General features: G+C 41.5%; 1 protein-coding gene across 4 annotated transcripts in view; it reads right to left on the bottom strand.

Moving 5' to 3' along the window:
* Positions 1-4,182: 4,182 nt before the first annotated feature.
* LOC124007021 (unconventional myosin-VIIa-like) overlaps positions 4,183-16,553 on the bottom strand; it is a 49,346-nt gene continuing 36,975 nt past the window's right edge. For 2 of the 4 annotated variants that reach the window (XM_046317263.1, XM_046317264.1), the window contains 12 exons: positions 13,121-13,206; positions 12,904-12,951; positions 12,708-12,755; positions 11,347-11,438; positions 10,791-10,898; positions 10,386-10,507; positions 9,395-9,588; positions 8,959-9,048; positions 8,408-8,573; positions 7,903-8,279; positions 6,677-6,749; positions 4,192-4,521 (listed from right to left, as the gene is read on the bottom strand). In XM_046317263.1, the coding sequence (XP_046173219.1) occupies positions 8,076-8,279; positions 8,408-8,573; positions 8,959-9,048; positions 9,395-9,588; positions 10,386-10,507; positions 10,791-10,898; positions 11,347-11,438; positions 12,708-12,755; positions 12,904-12,951; positions 13,121-13,206 (1,158 nt within the window). In that variant the 3' untranslated portion in view covers positions 4,192-4,521; positions 6,677-6,749; positions 7,903-8,075. Of the gene's footprint in view, positions 4,522-6,676; positions 6,750-7,902; positions 8,280-8,407; positions 8,574-8,958; positions 9,049-9,394; positions 9,589-10,385; positions 10,508-10,790; positions 10,899-11,346; positions 11,439-12,707; positions 12,756-12,903; positions 12,952-13,120; positions 13,207-16,553 lie in introns of those variants that run through there. The other 2 variants (XM_046317262.1, XM_046317266.1) reach the window with 2 other exon arrangements.

The following is a 16,553-nucleotide window of genomic DNA, read 5'->3' as shown; positions in this document are numbered from 1 at the left end:
TAAATATTGGGGCCAACATCTAGACTATTGCCTTGTCTTCAGCTCCACCACCTGCTGTGATGATATAATGACCCAAACAAGGTGTGTGGGCTACAGGACTATATCATTATCAACCACAGGAGACAGAGCTAGTGGTGAGTTAGCGTTAGCCCCTGTATATACGGTATATCGTTTGACATTCTTTTCATATTTTTTTTTACATACACCAGAATGTACAAACCACTTGTGAGGTAAATCATTTGAGGGTTTAGAATGTGTGATGTTAGAGAGCGCACAGAAAACCCCTTCCTGACACCCCCCCTCCTCTCGCTGACCTATTTGTTACGTCACTGGCCTACTACAGTGTCCTTGGATGACTGACCTATCGTCGATCATAACCAATTTGCATTTCATCATAGCAAATTGGACGAGTAATCCAACGCATACATGGATGAAGAAATGGTAAATTGCCTACTTAACTAATGAAATATAGAAGAACTACAAGTAGCCTATGAGATGAATGGCAGTATGGTTAAGTGATTAGAATGATCTAGGCCTAATTATCTAGGGTAACCATACAATGAGCTCACTACCCATTGATTAAAAAAATGCTGTTTAGTGTTTCAACCAATTAATCTGGTTGTCAGATCCAAACCAGTTTTTATATTGAGCCAATCAGATGTTTTAGGCCTATGGTGGTTTTGAAAAATGTAGCAACTCTGTGCACTTTCCTGATGAACTCTACGGCTGAGCCTCTTTATCAGCTAGTTCCATGGAAACACTGACTTCTATGGCCTTTGCCAAGGTCAGAATCCTTTGTTAAGTCTCTTTTGTGTGGCTTCACTCCGTATGCCACATACTAGTCTGTCTAATGGTGTAATTTAGAACATAAATAAACTCAGTCTGAGTTAAATTAACACAGCAGCAAACATTCTGCAGCGATACGCCATCCCATCTGGTTTGCGTTTAGTGGGACTATCATTTGTTTTTCAACAGGGCAATGACCCAACACAGGCTGTGTAAGGGCTATTTGACCAATAAGGAGTGATGGAGTGCTGCATCAGATGACCTGGCCTCCACAACCACCAAACCTCAACCCAATTGAGATGATTTGGGATGAGTTGGACCGCAGAGTGAAGGAAAAGCAGCCAACAAGTGCTCAGCATATGTGGGAACGCCTTCAAAACTGTTGGAAAAGCATTCCAGGTGAAGCTGGTTGAGAGAATGCCAAGAGTGTGCAAAGCGGTCAGAGGCAAAGGGTGGCTACTTTCAAGAATGTTAAATATAAAATATATTTTGATTTGTTTCACACTTTTTTGGTTACTACAGGATTCCATATGTTATTTCATAGTTTGTCTTCACTGTTATTCTACAATGTAAAAATAAAAACCCTTGAATGAGTAGTTGTGTCCAAACTTTTGGCTGGTACTGTATGCAAATTAGATATTTCAGTACCTCGTTTAATAAAATGTGCTAAAATTTCTAAAAACATGTTTTCACTTTGTAATTATAGGGATTTGTGTGTAGATGGGTGAGGAATAAAAATATATTTAATCCATTTTGAATTCAGGTTGTAACAACAAAATGTGGAATAAGTCCATGGGTATGAATACTTTCTGGCCATTTTGAGCCTGTAATCAAACCCACAAATACTGATGCTCCAGATACTCAACTAGTCTAAAGAAGGCCAGTTTTATTGCTTCTTTAAATCAGAACAACAGTTTCCAGCTGTACTAACATAATTGCAAAAAGGTTTTCTAATGATCAATTAGCCTTTTAAAATGATACATTTGGATTAGCTAACACAATGTGCCATTGGAACACAGGAGTGATGGTTGCTGATAATGGGCTTCTGTACGCCTATGTAGGTATTCCATTAAAAATCAGCCGTTTCCAGCCACAATAGTAAATTACAACATTAACAATGTCTTCACTGTATTTCTGATCAATTTGATGTTATTTTAAATGGACAACAAAAATGCTTTTCTTTCAAAAACGAGGACATTTAAGTGACCCCAAACTTTTGAACAGTAGTGTAGGTAGGGGTAAAGTGACTAGGCAAAATAGATTTTTTTTAAATCAGTAGCAGCAGTGTATGTGATGTGTCAAAAGAGTTAGTGCAAAGGGGGTCAATGCAGATAGTCCAAGTAGGTATTTGGCTAACTACTTAGCAGTCTTATAGCCTGGGGGTAGAAGCTGTTCAGGGCCACCGTTGGTGCATCGGTACCACTTGCCGTGCGATAGCAGAAAGAACAGTCCATGACTAGGGTGACTGGAGTCTGACAATTTTTAGGGCCTTCCTCTGACACCACCTGGTATAGAGGTTCTGGATGGCAGTGAGCTCGGCCCCAGTGACGTACTGGGCCGTGTGCTTCTTCCCTGTAGCGCCTTGCGGTCAGATGCCAAGCAGTTGCCATACCAAGCGGTGATTGCGATTTGGAGTGGGTCCAGGGTATCTGGGATTGATGGTGTTGATGTGAGCCATGATGAACACTTCAAAGCATTTCATTGCTAGATGTGAGTGCTATGGGGCGATAGTAATTTAAACAGGCTACCTTGGCATTCTTTGGAACAGGGCCTATGGTGGTGGTGAAAAATGTAGCAACTCTGCACTTTCCTGAGCCTCTCAGGTTCCATGGAAACACTGACTTCTATGGCCTTTGCCAAGGTCAGAATACTTTCTGTTAACAGTCTCTTGTGTGGCTTCACTCCGTATGCCACATACTAGTCTGTCTAATGGTGTAATTTAGGACATAAATAATCTATCAGAGCATTGTGAGTTAAATTAACACAGCAGCAAACATCGTCACTGATTCTCCCCATTTCTGATTTCTTCTTTGGAACCTAAACCTTTCAGCAACTAGTGGTTTTGGTGAAGTCTCCTTTCATGATTCCCACAATATCACCATACGTAATTTTACCTGTTCTGTCTGGCTGTAGCAGGCTGTGTAGTAAATTAAATGTTTGGCCCTATCACACAAAAAAAAATGTAGGCACCATTTTGTCCTCAATGTCATTTGCAAGAACAAAAGATTCTAACCATTCTGTATAGGAGTTCCACTGCTCAATACTTTTATCAAACTGTCCAATGATTCCGACAATTCCAGCCATTTCTTGTTTCTCAATGGGCTCCTGATTGTCACTCACTTCAATATTATCCTTAACCATGGCAATATTTTCCTCAGTCACGTGACCTTCATTAATTTCACTCAACAAGTTCGCTCATTTAGCACTTTCCCGCTGCGATGTCCGTCGCGAATCATTTTCTGACATCCATGAGTTGTGCAGAACGTATATCCATAACAGTTTCACAGCAGCATCACATTACCCTGGATGGGAGTAGACGGTGACACAGTGCGAGAGCCAGAACCCTGAGATCCATCAATGAGATTTGGAGTACTACAGTGTATGGTCGATTTAGATCTATGGCCCTGTCCAATCTGGTCGATTTAGATCTATGGCCCTGTCCAATCTGGTCGATTTAGATCTATGGCCCTGTCCAATCTGGTCGATTTAGATCTATGGCCCTGTCCAATCTGGTCGATTTAGATCTATGGCCCTGTCCAATCGGGTCGATTTAGATCTATGGCCCTGTCCAATCTGGTCGATTTAGATCTATGGCCCTGTCCAATCTGGTCGATTTAGATCTATGGCCCAGTGACTCCTGTTTGCCTGTTCTGATCATAGAGATCGAGGACTCATCTTTGTATCTGTGTCATTATAGTGTGACAGCACCAAAAGATGACTCAGATTAATGAAGTAGTTAATTTTCTTCTTCATGATTGGCTGATCGCTCCTAATGACCCGGACTCCAACAGAATCACCAGGAGGGATCAAACAATGAAGTTGGAAGTCCCACCCAGTTGGCTACATTAAAATGGTGGAAGCCCTCAATGGCACTGCCCATGACAACATGGCTTTTTGCTAGAGGCCTCTATGGTTTTGGGCCCGGTGTCCAAAAGCATCTTAAGGCTAATAAATTCATCGTTAGAACCATAGGTCATATGATTATAAGATGCTTTTGGGAAACTGGGCTGTGATCTGTCTACTACTCTGGATATCACTGGCTGCTAGTAATATCTGTTGAAGTCCAAACCACTCCTCTGCACAGGTCTGCAAGCATATTGGATGATTATTTAACTGTTAAAAAAATAACTCCATGATGACTGATACGGTGAAACTAAAGAAGGAATACATGGCCGTGGCCTAAGCTTTTTTGACTGCAGATTTTATTATTATGAAGGAAAAAAACTTGCACAACCAGATATCTAAAATGTAAAAAACACATTCAGTAAAACAGTGAATGTAAAATTCCCACTGAATAATTTACATACACACATAAAACAATATTCAGAAACGTAAACAAATTTATATTAAAATTGTGATTAAATAAAACACTAGTAAAACAAGTATCTCCTTACAATTTGTTTATAAAAACCTGGTTAACACTTGACCGAATAAGGTCCAGTTAACTCATTCAGATGGGCAAAAACAACAAATAGCAGCTTTGAATGAACTCCCTCCATCACATGGGTTATGAATCTGCAACAGAAACAAAAATAGCATAAGTCAGTTTAAATCACTGCTTAGCTAAATATTCTACACGACAAAGACATGTCTGGACACAATATATTGCACAATGCCTTGTTGAGCCCTGCTAGCCAGAACTATGACTAGAAACATGCATATAAATTGTTAAAAGGTTTTTAAAACAATTCTAATAAATACAACAGTTGGACAATGGTTTACATTTTAAAAACTAATCAGATGTTGACTGAATTATAGCACATAAAGTTCAGGGATTTTGGTGGGAATTCAAGTATTAAATGTGTCAAATTACACTTCTCTTTTCTTAGAATGCACTTCTATATAGAAAATATATAATACTATTAGGTATGTTGTTTAAAAAATATATATGTTGCGTTAACTTCTTGAATGTAGGGGGCAGGATTTTCGTTTTTGGCTATAACGTACCCATTTGAAACAGCCTATTTCTCAGGCCCAGAAACTAGAATATGCATATAATTGTCAGATTAGGATAGAAAACACTCTAAAGTTTCCAAAACTGTCAAAATATTGTCTGTGAGTATAACAGAACTGATATTGCAGGCAAAAACCTGAGGAAAATCCAACAAGGAAGTGCTGTTTTTCCTGAAAGCTCTCGGTTCCATTGGATGCCTTGTTTCCATTTAAAGGGATATCAACCAGATTCCTATGGCTCCTTCAAGGTGTCAACAGTCTTTAGACATAGTTTCAGGCTTTTATTTTGAAATATTAGCGAGAAAGATCACATCGCGTCAGTGGATAGCTGGGTGTTCGCAGAGTTTTGCTTGCGCAACAGAGTGGGGCAGCCATTGTCTCTCCCTCTCCTATTGAAAAAGCTACAGTCCCAGTTGATATATTATCGGTTATATATTTTAAAAACAACCTGAGGATTGATTATAAAAAAACATTTGACATGTTTCTGTGGACATTACGGATACTATTTGGAATTTACATCTGCGATGTAGTGACCGCTCGAGCCTGTGGATTTCTGAACATAACGCGCCAAACAAATGGAGGTATTTTGGATATAAAAATAATCTTTATGGAACAAAAGGAACATTTATTGTGTAACTGGGAGTCTCGTGAGTGCAAACATCTGAAGATCATTAAAGCGATTTAATTTATTGCTTTTCTGACTTCCGTGACCAATTTACTTGGCTGCTAGCTGTTTGTAATATTGTCTACTGAGAGAGATGTTCTTACATAAACGCTTGTTATGCTTTCGCCGAAAGCTGTATTGAAATCTGACACGCCAGGTAGATTAACAACAAGCAGAGCTGTGTTTTGCTATTTGCGATTTCATGAATATTAAATCTTTTTAGTAATTTCATTTGAATTTGGCGCTCTGCAATTCAGCAGGTGTTGATGAAAATGATCCCGCTAACCGGATAAGTGTGTCAAGAAGTTAAACTAAAGAAAATTATATGTGCCTCATTTGTATAAATGCACTGGGTATATTTGCATATATTAATATATTAACAATGGGGTGGAACAGGGCAGCAACCACCAAAACCGTGCTCTGTTTAGGCCCACCTGCACGGCCTAGACTGCCTCACTAATTACTGTCGTCACGTTCTGTTGCATAATTAAACAAGTGTCAATAGCAGGATACCCTCTTGAAAATCAACAGGCATAATCTAGAGCCAAGCGTATCTATACATAATTTACATGGTTTGCGAGATCAGACACAATATCGCTGTAATTTGTGTTCATTTTCAGCAGTTGCTTTTATTTCAGCGCCTCTAGTTTGTAAATATTTCAACTGTACAATTGTTCTTTTTTTAATTAGTGAAAAAAATGTACATCCATCAAAATAAAGTTCTTTCTTCTCTTTCTTGTGATGTAAGTGTCGAGATGTGTAAAATCTCCAACAAAGTTTTTTTTAGTCTTTTTCTCGATGCAACGGGAAGACAACGCCCATTTCAGCCATTACCGGGGTGTGTTTGACAGGTCATTACAAACATTACCGCGGTCGTAACATTATATCATTTCATTTTAGTCCTGCGACATTTTCGTCGCAGGACTAAAATGAAAGCAATCAATTCAGCAAGGTTTACGTGACAAGTGGATTCTGCACCCCACAGAGGAAACAGACGCTGAAAAACACAGATCGTCAGGTGGGCGGGGTATGCGCGTAGCTACTATGACCTACCTGTCCTCCTCCAGGAGGGCTTGGGTGTACTGTGAGAGACGGCGGGGCTCTGTTCCTGGACATCTGAAAAGTGCTGCAGACACAAGACAGAAAAGATCACAAATGCATCCACAATTCTTTATTAATGCAGATTAATGAACACTCGGGGCACAGTACTCCAGCATGAATTGTGTCAGTTTGGATATGTATTCAGATAATCATGGTTCAGCATAAAAGTCGGGTCCTAAAATCAACTCTGAGGTTCTGAAATTATCTGGGTTGGAAGAAAACAAAAGACAGGGTTCAACCTATGATCTGGGTTGGAAGAACACAAAGACAGGGTTCAACCTATGATCTGGGTTGGAAGAAAACAAAGACAGGGTTCAACCTATGATCTGGGTTGGAAGAAAACAAAGACAGGGTTCAACCTATGATCTGGGTTGGAAGAAAACAAAGACAGGGTTCAACCTATCTGGGTTGGAAGAAAACAAAAAAGACAGGGTTCAACCTGAAAACAAAGACAGGGTTCAACCTATGATCTGGGTTGGAAGAAAACAAAGACAGGGTTCAACCTATGATCTGGGTTGGAAGAAAGCAAAAGACAGGGTTCAACCTATGATCTGGGTTGGAAGAAAACAAAGACAGGGTTCAACCTATGATCTGGGTTGGAAGAACACAAAAGACAGGGTTCAACCTACATTGTATAAATTCAAAAAGCCCATTTGATAATAGTGAATAATGAAGTTGTATGTTGCGTCATGACAAGTTTTAAAGAATAGGCCTACAGTGTAGCTATTTTAATGGTTTAACACCATATACTGACTGCCATCTATACGCAGATGTAACTGACCCAGTTCTAGCGATAGACCAGATGTGCCCAGCCAGTTACATAGACCCTGACATTCCAAGAAGATGTTTGTGTAATTTTATTGAGAAATTAGCTGAAACTGAGAAATGATGACTGACTGGATCCAGCATTAAAAGGATACTTCGGGATTTTGGCCTTTATAGACTTCCCCAGAGTCAGTTGAACTCTTGGATACCATTTTCATCTCTGTGCAGAGACATAAAAATGTTTTCCACAAGTTAATCAGACTCTAGGGAAGTAGATGAAAGGGCTTCATTGTCAAAATCCTGAAGTATCCCTTTAAAAATTGGACATATAGTTTAGACTTTAATGACCCATCACCTTATCATTGAACATATTAAGTCTCCCATCTTATCCACCCTCTTCCCTTTCCTCTCACCTGTTGGATCTGCTGGATCTCCCTCATAGCCAATCGGATGGAAGGATACAACCGGGGGAAAGGGCCTGCTCTTGCGGTCCCGCTCATCTCCCCACGCTCTTCCTCTCTCCCCATCTCTGAGCTTCCCTCCCAGGGCCTCCCCTCCTCCTTCAGCCTCGGCCCGGTGTCTGCGGTCAGATATCCGCCTGAGGACAGGGGGTCTCTGGGCCTCCAGGGCGGGGTTCTGCCCCGGAGGCAGGAAGAGCTGCTGGAACTCCAGGTGGACCTGATCCGGGCTCGACTCGCCCTCCTTCCCCATGAACGGTGCTCCTGCGGTCAACCACGGCCAGGTGATCCAGGCACTTCAAGTCCTCGTAGTCTGTATTGTGGTCACATGTCTGGAACAGCAGACATGTTTGATTATCCATTCTTAATGTACAGTATTACACACAGGTCCTGCCAGAGCCTGTGCCAACAGTGAGTATATTCCACAGGAGCCAGACCCTAAAGGGGTGCAAGCGCTGACCTGTCCACAGGAGGTGGTGAGCAGCTCGTTGAAGGGCTTGATGCCCACCCGGCTGTGGTGCTGCACCAGGTCAGGCAGGGAGGGGTGGGCTTTATCCTCCCCCAGGATCACATACTTCCCGTTGGACTGAATCTCAATCATGTAGTGCCTACAGCGGTTTGCCCCCCTGACATCGGACAGATGGAGAGGACAGAGGGTAAAGGGTACATATCGGTCAGACAGGAGTTAGGGGTTTAATGTCTTATATCTCACGCTATAGCGCCGGGTCGTTTTCAGCACACTGTAGTAAAACAATTGAACGAAAAACAAAAATCCCTCTAATGGGGACAAGTTCAGTTAGTACCTCCCCATTCCACATCTATATCAAAACGTTTACTGCCTACTGAACACAACCCTGTCTTCTGTTCTTGTTTCTCCTCGTCTATCAACCCCTTTCAAATACACTTAACTGCACCCTTCCTCAAGGTGACCACTGATCTAATGTGATGTGATGAGAACCAGACCCAGTAGGGGAAGGTCATTTGGATCCAGATTGTCATCCGTAGTCTTACTTGTATGTTAGTGTGTAGCCCTCCCGGCTCTGTCCTACACGAATCAGGAAGCAGCCTACAGGCTTGTCTGTCATCAGATCCTCCGCTTGTCTGGAGAGGAGACATACACAGTGCGTTTAAAACCACCCTGAAATCTGACAGAATTAAGTCTGAAGTGTGTATTACTATCCTCGTTGGTACTGGACAGTAAAACAAGGGCAATTCTCCCTCGTGGGGACTTAGGAGTTTGGGTTACAATTAGGGTTAGGTTTAACGTTTGGAAAATAGGATTTTTAATGTCAATCAATTTTAGGTCCCCACAAGGATGGTAAAACATATGCTCTGTGCGTGTGTGTGTGTGTGTGTGTGTGTGTGTGTGTGTGTGTGTGTGTGTGTGTGTGTGTGTGTGTGTGTGTGTGTGTGTGTGTGTGTGTGTGTGTGGTCCTGTCTTACTGACCTACGTGTTATCATGCCATGGAACCAGCAGGGGAAGGCACCGTTGCGGACCACCTTGCGGGCCTGCGTCTCCTTGAACCAGCGGATGTTGTCCCTTCTCTTCTTGCTCCTCTCCCTGGCCCGCTCCTCTCCCCCCACCTGGCCCATCAGCTCAGCCAGCTCACTGTGCACCTCCAGGTTGTCAAAGGGAGTGGCCTGGGAGAGACCGAGGGAACCGTATAGGGTCAATCTTAGGGCTCAGTTTAGGGTTCTATTCAATCAGATCCCATTAACCAACATCCGCATAGTGGTTGTTTTGGCGGTGTCGGAACTGTGTTACAGCTGACCAATCCATAAGCAGCTCCTAGAATTATACCTAAAGCGGACATTGCCATTGGCTACATGGAATCGTAATAAGATAAATCCCATACAGCCTGGTTTACAAGTTCAAACACTGCATATGAGATGTAATCTACACCTCAATTAGGCTGATAGAAATCCTCATTATTTAGTTTAATGAATTTTTATTTGAGTGTCTTTATTTCTATATAGCCTACACTTTCCTGTTCTGAACTTCTAACTTGAGTGGGACACTTTAGGCTTTATGACAATGATGAAGAGCAGCAGCTCACCTATTGGACAACTCCAACGCTTGATTTGATTGAATCTAGGCCTTAGTCATCAGAGAGTAGGAGGGGATGTCAGAGGAAAGTGTGGGAGGGCGATTGTCGAAGGGTACAAGATCAGTCAATAGCAGGTTTCAACTAACATGCTGTCTATGGGCTAGCTAGCACCAGAGATCGAGAGACTAAACATGAGATTACTTTGTGAAAATTACTTTTCACTGTTTCAAATTAATTCAAAGGTTACCAGGGTCTTGAGTGTAGAAATGTACCGTCGAGGACCACTTTGGAAACAAGCATTTTAAATAATACTTTCAAGTGATGCCCTCTGGGTCCACATTGTTTTTGTATGTCTGTTATCCAACATAAATTCATTTCAATATGGCCCACCTCAAACTGTTTGTTGCGGGGCCGGGGGACAGGGGCCAGGTGGGCAGCTGTGGGCATGATGGAGCGAGGCCGGGGCTGAGGCTTCTTCCTCCTGGGTAGGGGCACGGGTGGAGAGACGGGCCCTGAGACACACACACACAATACTGTTGATACAGCACTAATAGGGCTGCATATGTTGAGTGACAAGGATCCTTACAGTGCTGAAATATTCAAGACATCATACAGAAATGTCTTTGACAACAAGCATGTAGAGGGGTAGAGAGAGAGGGTTGAGGGGTAAAGAGGTCAAGAGCAAAAATAGAACAGTGGTAGGGAGAAAGAGAACAAGTAGGGGATTGGAGGGAAGGTGAGCAAGAGTGAGATGAGAGGGCAAAAGAGAAAAAAAGCGATATTCCTTCTACTTACTCTTGTTCTCCTCTAGCTGCTCCTCCCTCGCTCTCTGAGCCTGCCTCTGTCTGCTCACCTCCAACAGTAGGGACAGGTACTTCCTCCTGTAGCGCAGAGAGAGGTAGTCTGCAGAACACAGCAACAGAGACCATGTGAACAGAGAGCCAGAGGGGGAGATACAGTGAAGAGAGATTACTACATTACTACTGAATGACATGGAAAAGAATCACATTCCGACACAAAATGACACAACAGTCATTACAGGCCTTGAAATCAAGATACCAGACAGTATAACAGGGAAACTATCATCCATCTTGCAGGGCTGTGGGGAGTTGCAACAAATACTGCAGGTAGCACTTAAAACAGCAAGTAAGGTGCCGATGGCAATGTCTGAAATACATCATGATGGGACATGATTCAACAATGTCAACGTCATCTACCTAATCTACTTACCTGCAAGGTTTTCTAGCCTCAGGCCTGAGTTTAAAAGCAGTAACATCACAGAGGCCAATGAAGCGGTTTGACAGACATTTGAGAGACTATGTTCCAGATACTATTGATGAGTGACCCTCACTTTTCTGGATGACAAGTGCAGCTTTGCCCAGTCTCTCCAACAGCCTGGACAACTCCTCCTGGTGCCAGTACTTAAAGAACAGACGAGACGACCTGCCATAGTGAGAGAGGATGTTTGAACAGTGTTCATAGATATTAAGTACTATTTGCAGGGGGAATTGTTGCATGGAGCACTGTTATAGTCGAGATAGATTGAGATTACCACTTAACTCCAGTAATCATTCATCCACATTCATAACTTTGGGACATTTCTAAAGAACAACACAGCAGTAGAAAGCAGGAGCTGGGGACCGAGAGGGTGAAAGAGTGTAACTGAGATAAAGACCCCTACTCAATATAAACCCTGAGCTGACCTCCCAGTACAAAGCCACTGCCTGTTCACCCCGCTATCATCCAGGACAACAATCCCCCGAGCCACTGCCTGTTCACCCCGCTATCATCCAGGACAACAATCCCCCGAGCCACTGCCTGTTCACCCCGCTATCATCCAGGACAACAATCCCCCGAGCCACTGCCTGTTCACCCCGCTATCATCCAGAAGGCGAGGTCAGTACAGGTGCATCAAAGCAGGAACCGAGAGACTGAAAAACAGCTTCTATCTCAAGGCCATCAGACTGTTAAACAGCCATCACTAACATTGAGTGGCTGCTGCCAACACACTGACTCAACTCCTGCTCACTTTAATAATGGAAATTGATGTAAAAAATGTATCACTAGCCACTTTAAACAATGCCACTTAATATAATGTTTACATACCCTACATTACTCATCTCATATGTATATACTGTACTCTATACCATCTACTACATCTTGCCTATGCCGCTCTGTACCATCACTCATTCATATATCTTTATGTACATATTATTTATCCCTTTACACTTGTGTGTATAAGGTAGTAGTTGTGGAATTGTTAGGTTACTCGTTGGTTATTACTGCATTGTCGGAACTAGAAGGACAAGCATTTCGCTACACTCGCATTAACATCTGCTAATCATGTGTAGGTGACAAATAAAATTTGATTTGAAGCCAATGACAACGCTAACCTGTTAACTGAAGAATGAGCTGCTTTTGACAGACTGATTTTCACTTGACTGATTGAGTTTTATAAGACTTGAAATTGAATGTTGGAATCTAGGAGGCAGCTAACCTAAATGTCTTGAAACTTAAATCTTATCAACACTATTACGTCTAGCGTAAACACATGAAACATCTGATGAGTATAGCCTGAATGACATGCGTTGATGAACGGACATATTATAACAATATATATTTATACAGGGAGATTCAGGCGTATGTAAGTTAGACTTCTAGGACCGATTGCCAATTAATTTAACACAACAAAAGCAACTACTGTAGACTTACCCACACTTCCAGCCATGTATCGCAGTCGTGTTGAGGATGGACAAGCAGCTGAAAAAGACCCACAAACCACACAGGTTACATTTGATAAGATGTAACAAAACACAGCTACAAAGATCTGTTTGATATCTCAAATGGACGTTGATGCATGTCATCTTTTTTAAATCGCTGGAATGAGAGCAAGTGTCTTTATACATACCTTTCCTTGGTTAGTGGTAAATCTGGCTTGATCAGCAGAATGTTATATCTGAAGACCGAGAGTTTAGCATGGTGCAGCGAAAATACAACGGCCGTGTACAGAAATATCATGCATACAAGTTTATGTGTTGGTCAAGATTAATATACAAATAATACAAATTATACAAATAATGCAAAGTTTGATAAAAATATATAAATTCACACACACACACACACACCTCTGAGCAAATTCTTTGAATGAGGGTCGCCAGGAGAAGCCATCTCTTCGTATCCTGATGGTTTCCAGCAGGCCGTTGTATCTTAGCTGGAAAATATGTAATTTTTCTTAGTTACCATTTGAATATGTTCCACAGAGACCAAACAGAATCAGGTGTTACCGATGGCCATATTAGGGACCTACTGGACTTATTTGAAACTAAATGCAATCTCAAGGCTGAACAGCAGGTGGCGATGTAACATAATGCACCGTTATGATGATTATTGTTTAAAACGCACAAACCACAGATGGCCAAGCAGCTCCAGAATGATAACTATTTTGGCTAGTCTTGAACTAGTCTTTAACTAGTCTAACTTATGGAGGGCAATAGATCTACAGCACAGAGATCTCAATGATGAACATTGTAAAAATCTGTATATTATGCCCCTATAACCACATACATGGGTTGTGCCACAAACATAGTGCCTTTTGCATGCCTTTGATATTTTAAGTAGAAATTGAGCACGAATATCGAATTGTAAAAGCCTGTTATATTAAATGAAGTGTCCTTTAATATAGACCACATGGAGAATTCAACAAATTAATAAAACATCCTTTGAAATTATTTCATTTAAAGAAGCCATCTTCACTTCCAGGAAGATTTTAACCCACTTAACCCAAACATGTATCCAAGTTTCATCATCGTAAAGCCTTGGTTATTTTGTTGCTTTGACAAAGTAATTTCTGAAGATGATTACTTAATTCATGTGATTATTGATTGATTTACATCTGAACTCTCATTTTAATATGGTAAAACTATTTTTTAAATAATTGCTTAATAGTTCAATAAATCATACAGTAAAAGCAGATGAGCTGGTTCTACTCTACCTGGCCATTTCCTGGTGTTTTGTGGAGGTAAACGGAGTGGACCCAGCAAAACACGTCAACTCTGTTACCCATAGACAGACCGGCTAGAAATGCTTTAAACTTGCATTTAAATTATTCCCTGTTGCACACACCAAGCTTCCATTCCCCCTGTCACAAGGGGATTTATTAATCATTTAAAACACGTCAACCCTGTTACCCATAGACAGACCGGCTAGAAATGCTTTAAACTTGCATTTAAATTATTCCCTGTTGCACACACCAAGCTTCCATTCCCCGTGTCACAAGGGGATTTATTAATCATTTAAAACACGTCAACCCTGTTACCCATAGACAGACCGGCTAGAAATGATTTAAAATTATTCCCTGTTGCACACACCAAGCTTCCATTCCCCCTGTCACAAGGGGATTTATTAATCATTTAAAAATAGTCAACCCTGTTACATTTGGCACTTCCTTTTTTTTTTTTTACCTCTTGAGATGGGAAAATGTGTTTTTTTAACGAAGTTGAACATGTGCTCTTTATGACGGAATGTAAACATTGTGAAATAAAAATAATATTTACCAAGTTACACATCTCAAAAGTCACCCTATTGGTGGAATGACCCACATATGTAATGAGAAAGACCTTAAAATCAGCTTTAACAGACTATTCACAGTAATTCATTAACAATAGTTCCAGTTTGACTATTGTCCACCCACCCGCCAATACTGCATTGTACTGTTTTATCAGTTCAGCCCTAGACAAACAAATTAAAAAGCACTACAGATGAGGAGGAGAGGCGAGGGAAGAAAGACCCCTGGTGTCAGACTAGACAGCAGTGTTCACTGACAGGGCAGAGTATTGACCGGCCTCATTGTGCCATCAGGGCTATACTAACCCTCCCCTGGGGCCAAATCCACTTCCTATGAACATCATCAGACAGTCACACACTGACCCACTAACCTAGTACCTAGTCCCAGGGCTGGCAGCAGAATGAATCCGTTGGACGGGCCTTTGATTTAAATAGGCGTGCACATTTTTTCACAGAACATTCTCGTTTCTCAAAATCATTGTCACGTGGTTAATCATACAAATCTGAAGTAAAATGATTTAAAAATATATCAATTCAACTAAGGCGAGAGCACCAGTCTCTGCCATATGGACACATTGATCCATTTGCAAAGTATGTTTTAACCTCTCTAGGATATTCAGAAAGGTAGCATCCCACCTTAACAACAGCCAGTGAAAGTGCAGGGCGCCAAATTCAAAACAGAAATCCCATAATTAAAATTTCTCAAACATACAAGTATTTCATACCATTTCAAAGATAAACTTGTTGTAAATCCAGCCACAGTGTCCGATTTCAAAAAGGCTCTACGACGAAAGCACACCAAAGGATTATGTTATGTCAGTACCTAGTCACAGAAAAGCACAGACATTTTTCCAGCCAAAGAGAGGAGTCACAAAATGCAGAAATAGAGATAAAATGAATCACTATCCTTTGATGATCTTCATCAGATGACACTCATAGGAGTTCATGTTACACAATACATGTATGTTTTGTTCGATAAAGTTAATATTTATATCCAAAAATCTCAGTTTACATTGGCGCGTTACGTTCAGTAGTTCCAAAACATCTGGTGATTTTGAGCCACATCAATTTACAGAAATACTCATAATAAACATTGCTAAAAGATACAAGTGTTAGGGCCTCCCGGGTGGCGCAGTGGTTAAGGGCTGTGCCACCAGAGACTCTGGGTTCACCTATGTCGCAACTAGGAGGTCCGTGGGGCGACGCACAATTGGCCCAGCGTTGTCCAGGTTAGGGAGGGTTTGGCCGGTAGGGATATCCTTGTCTCATTGTGCACCAGCGACTCCTGTGGCGGGCCGGGTGCAGTGCACGCTAACCAAGGTTGCCAGGTGCACGGTGTTTCCTCCAACACATTGGTGCGGCTGGCTTCTGGGTTGGATACGCGCTGTGTTAAGAAGCAGTGCGGCTTGGTTGGGTATCGGAGAACGCATAACTTTCGACCTTCGTCTCTCCCGAGCCCGTACGGGAGTTGTAAAGATGAGACAAGATAGTAGCTACTAACAATTGGATACCACGAAATTGGGGAGAAAAAGGGGCTAATTTTTTTTTTTAAAGATAAGTGTTATGCATGGAATTTTAGATCCACTTCTCCTTAATGCAACCGCTGTCAGATTTTTTAAAAACTTTACCGAAAAAGCACACTACGCAATAATCTGAGTACAGCTCTCAGACAACAAAACAAGCCATACAGATATCCATCGTGTTGTGGAGTCAACAAAATCAGAAATAGCATTATATATATATTCACTTACCTTTGATAATCTTCATCAGAATGCACTCCAAGGAATCCTAGTACCATAATAAATGTTTGTTTTATTCGATAAAGTCAATTTATGTCCAAATACCTCCTTTTTGTTCACGTGTTTAGCCCAGTAATCCAAATTCATGAGGCACGAGCAGTTCTGTTACAGTCCGTAGAAACATGTCAAACGAAGTATTGAATCAATCTTTTGGATGTTTTTATCACAAATTTTCAATAATGTTTCAACCGGAGAA

This window comes from Oncorhynchus gorbuscha, linkage group LG20, assembly GCF_021184085.1.
Source record: "Oncorhynchus gorbuscha isolate QuinsamMale2020 ecotype Even-year linkage group LG20, OgorEven_v1.0, whole genome shotgun sequence".
Taxonomy (NCBI): domain Eukaryota; kingdom Metazoa; phylum Chordata; class Actinopteri; order Salmoniformes; family Salmonidae; genus Oncorhynchus; species Oncorhynchus gorbuscha.
Note: the sequence above shows the minus strand (reverse complement) of the source record. Positions and strands in the feature narration are given on the sequence as shown.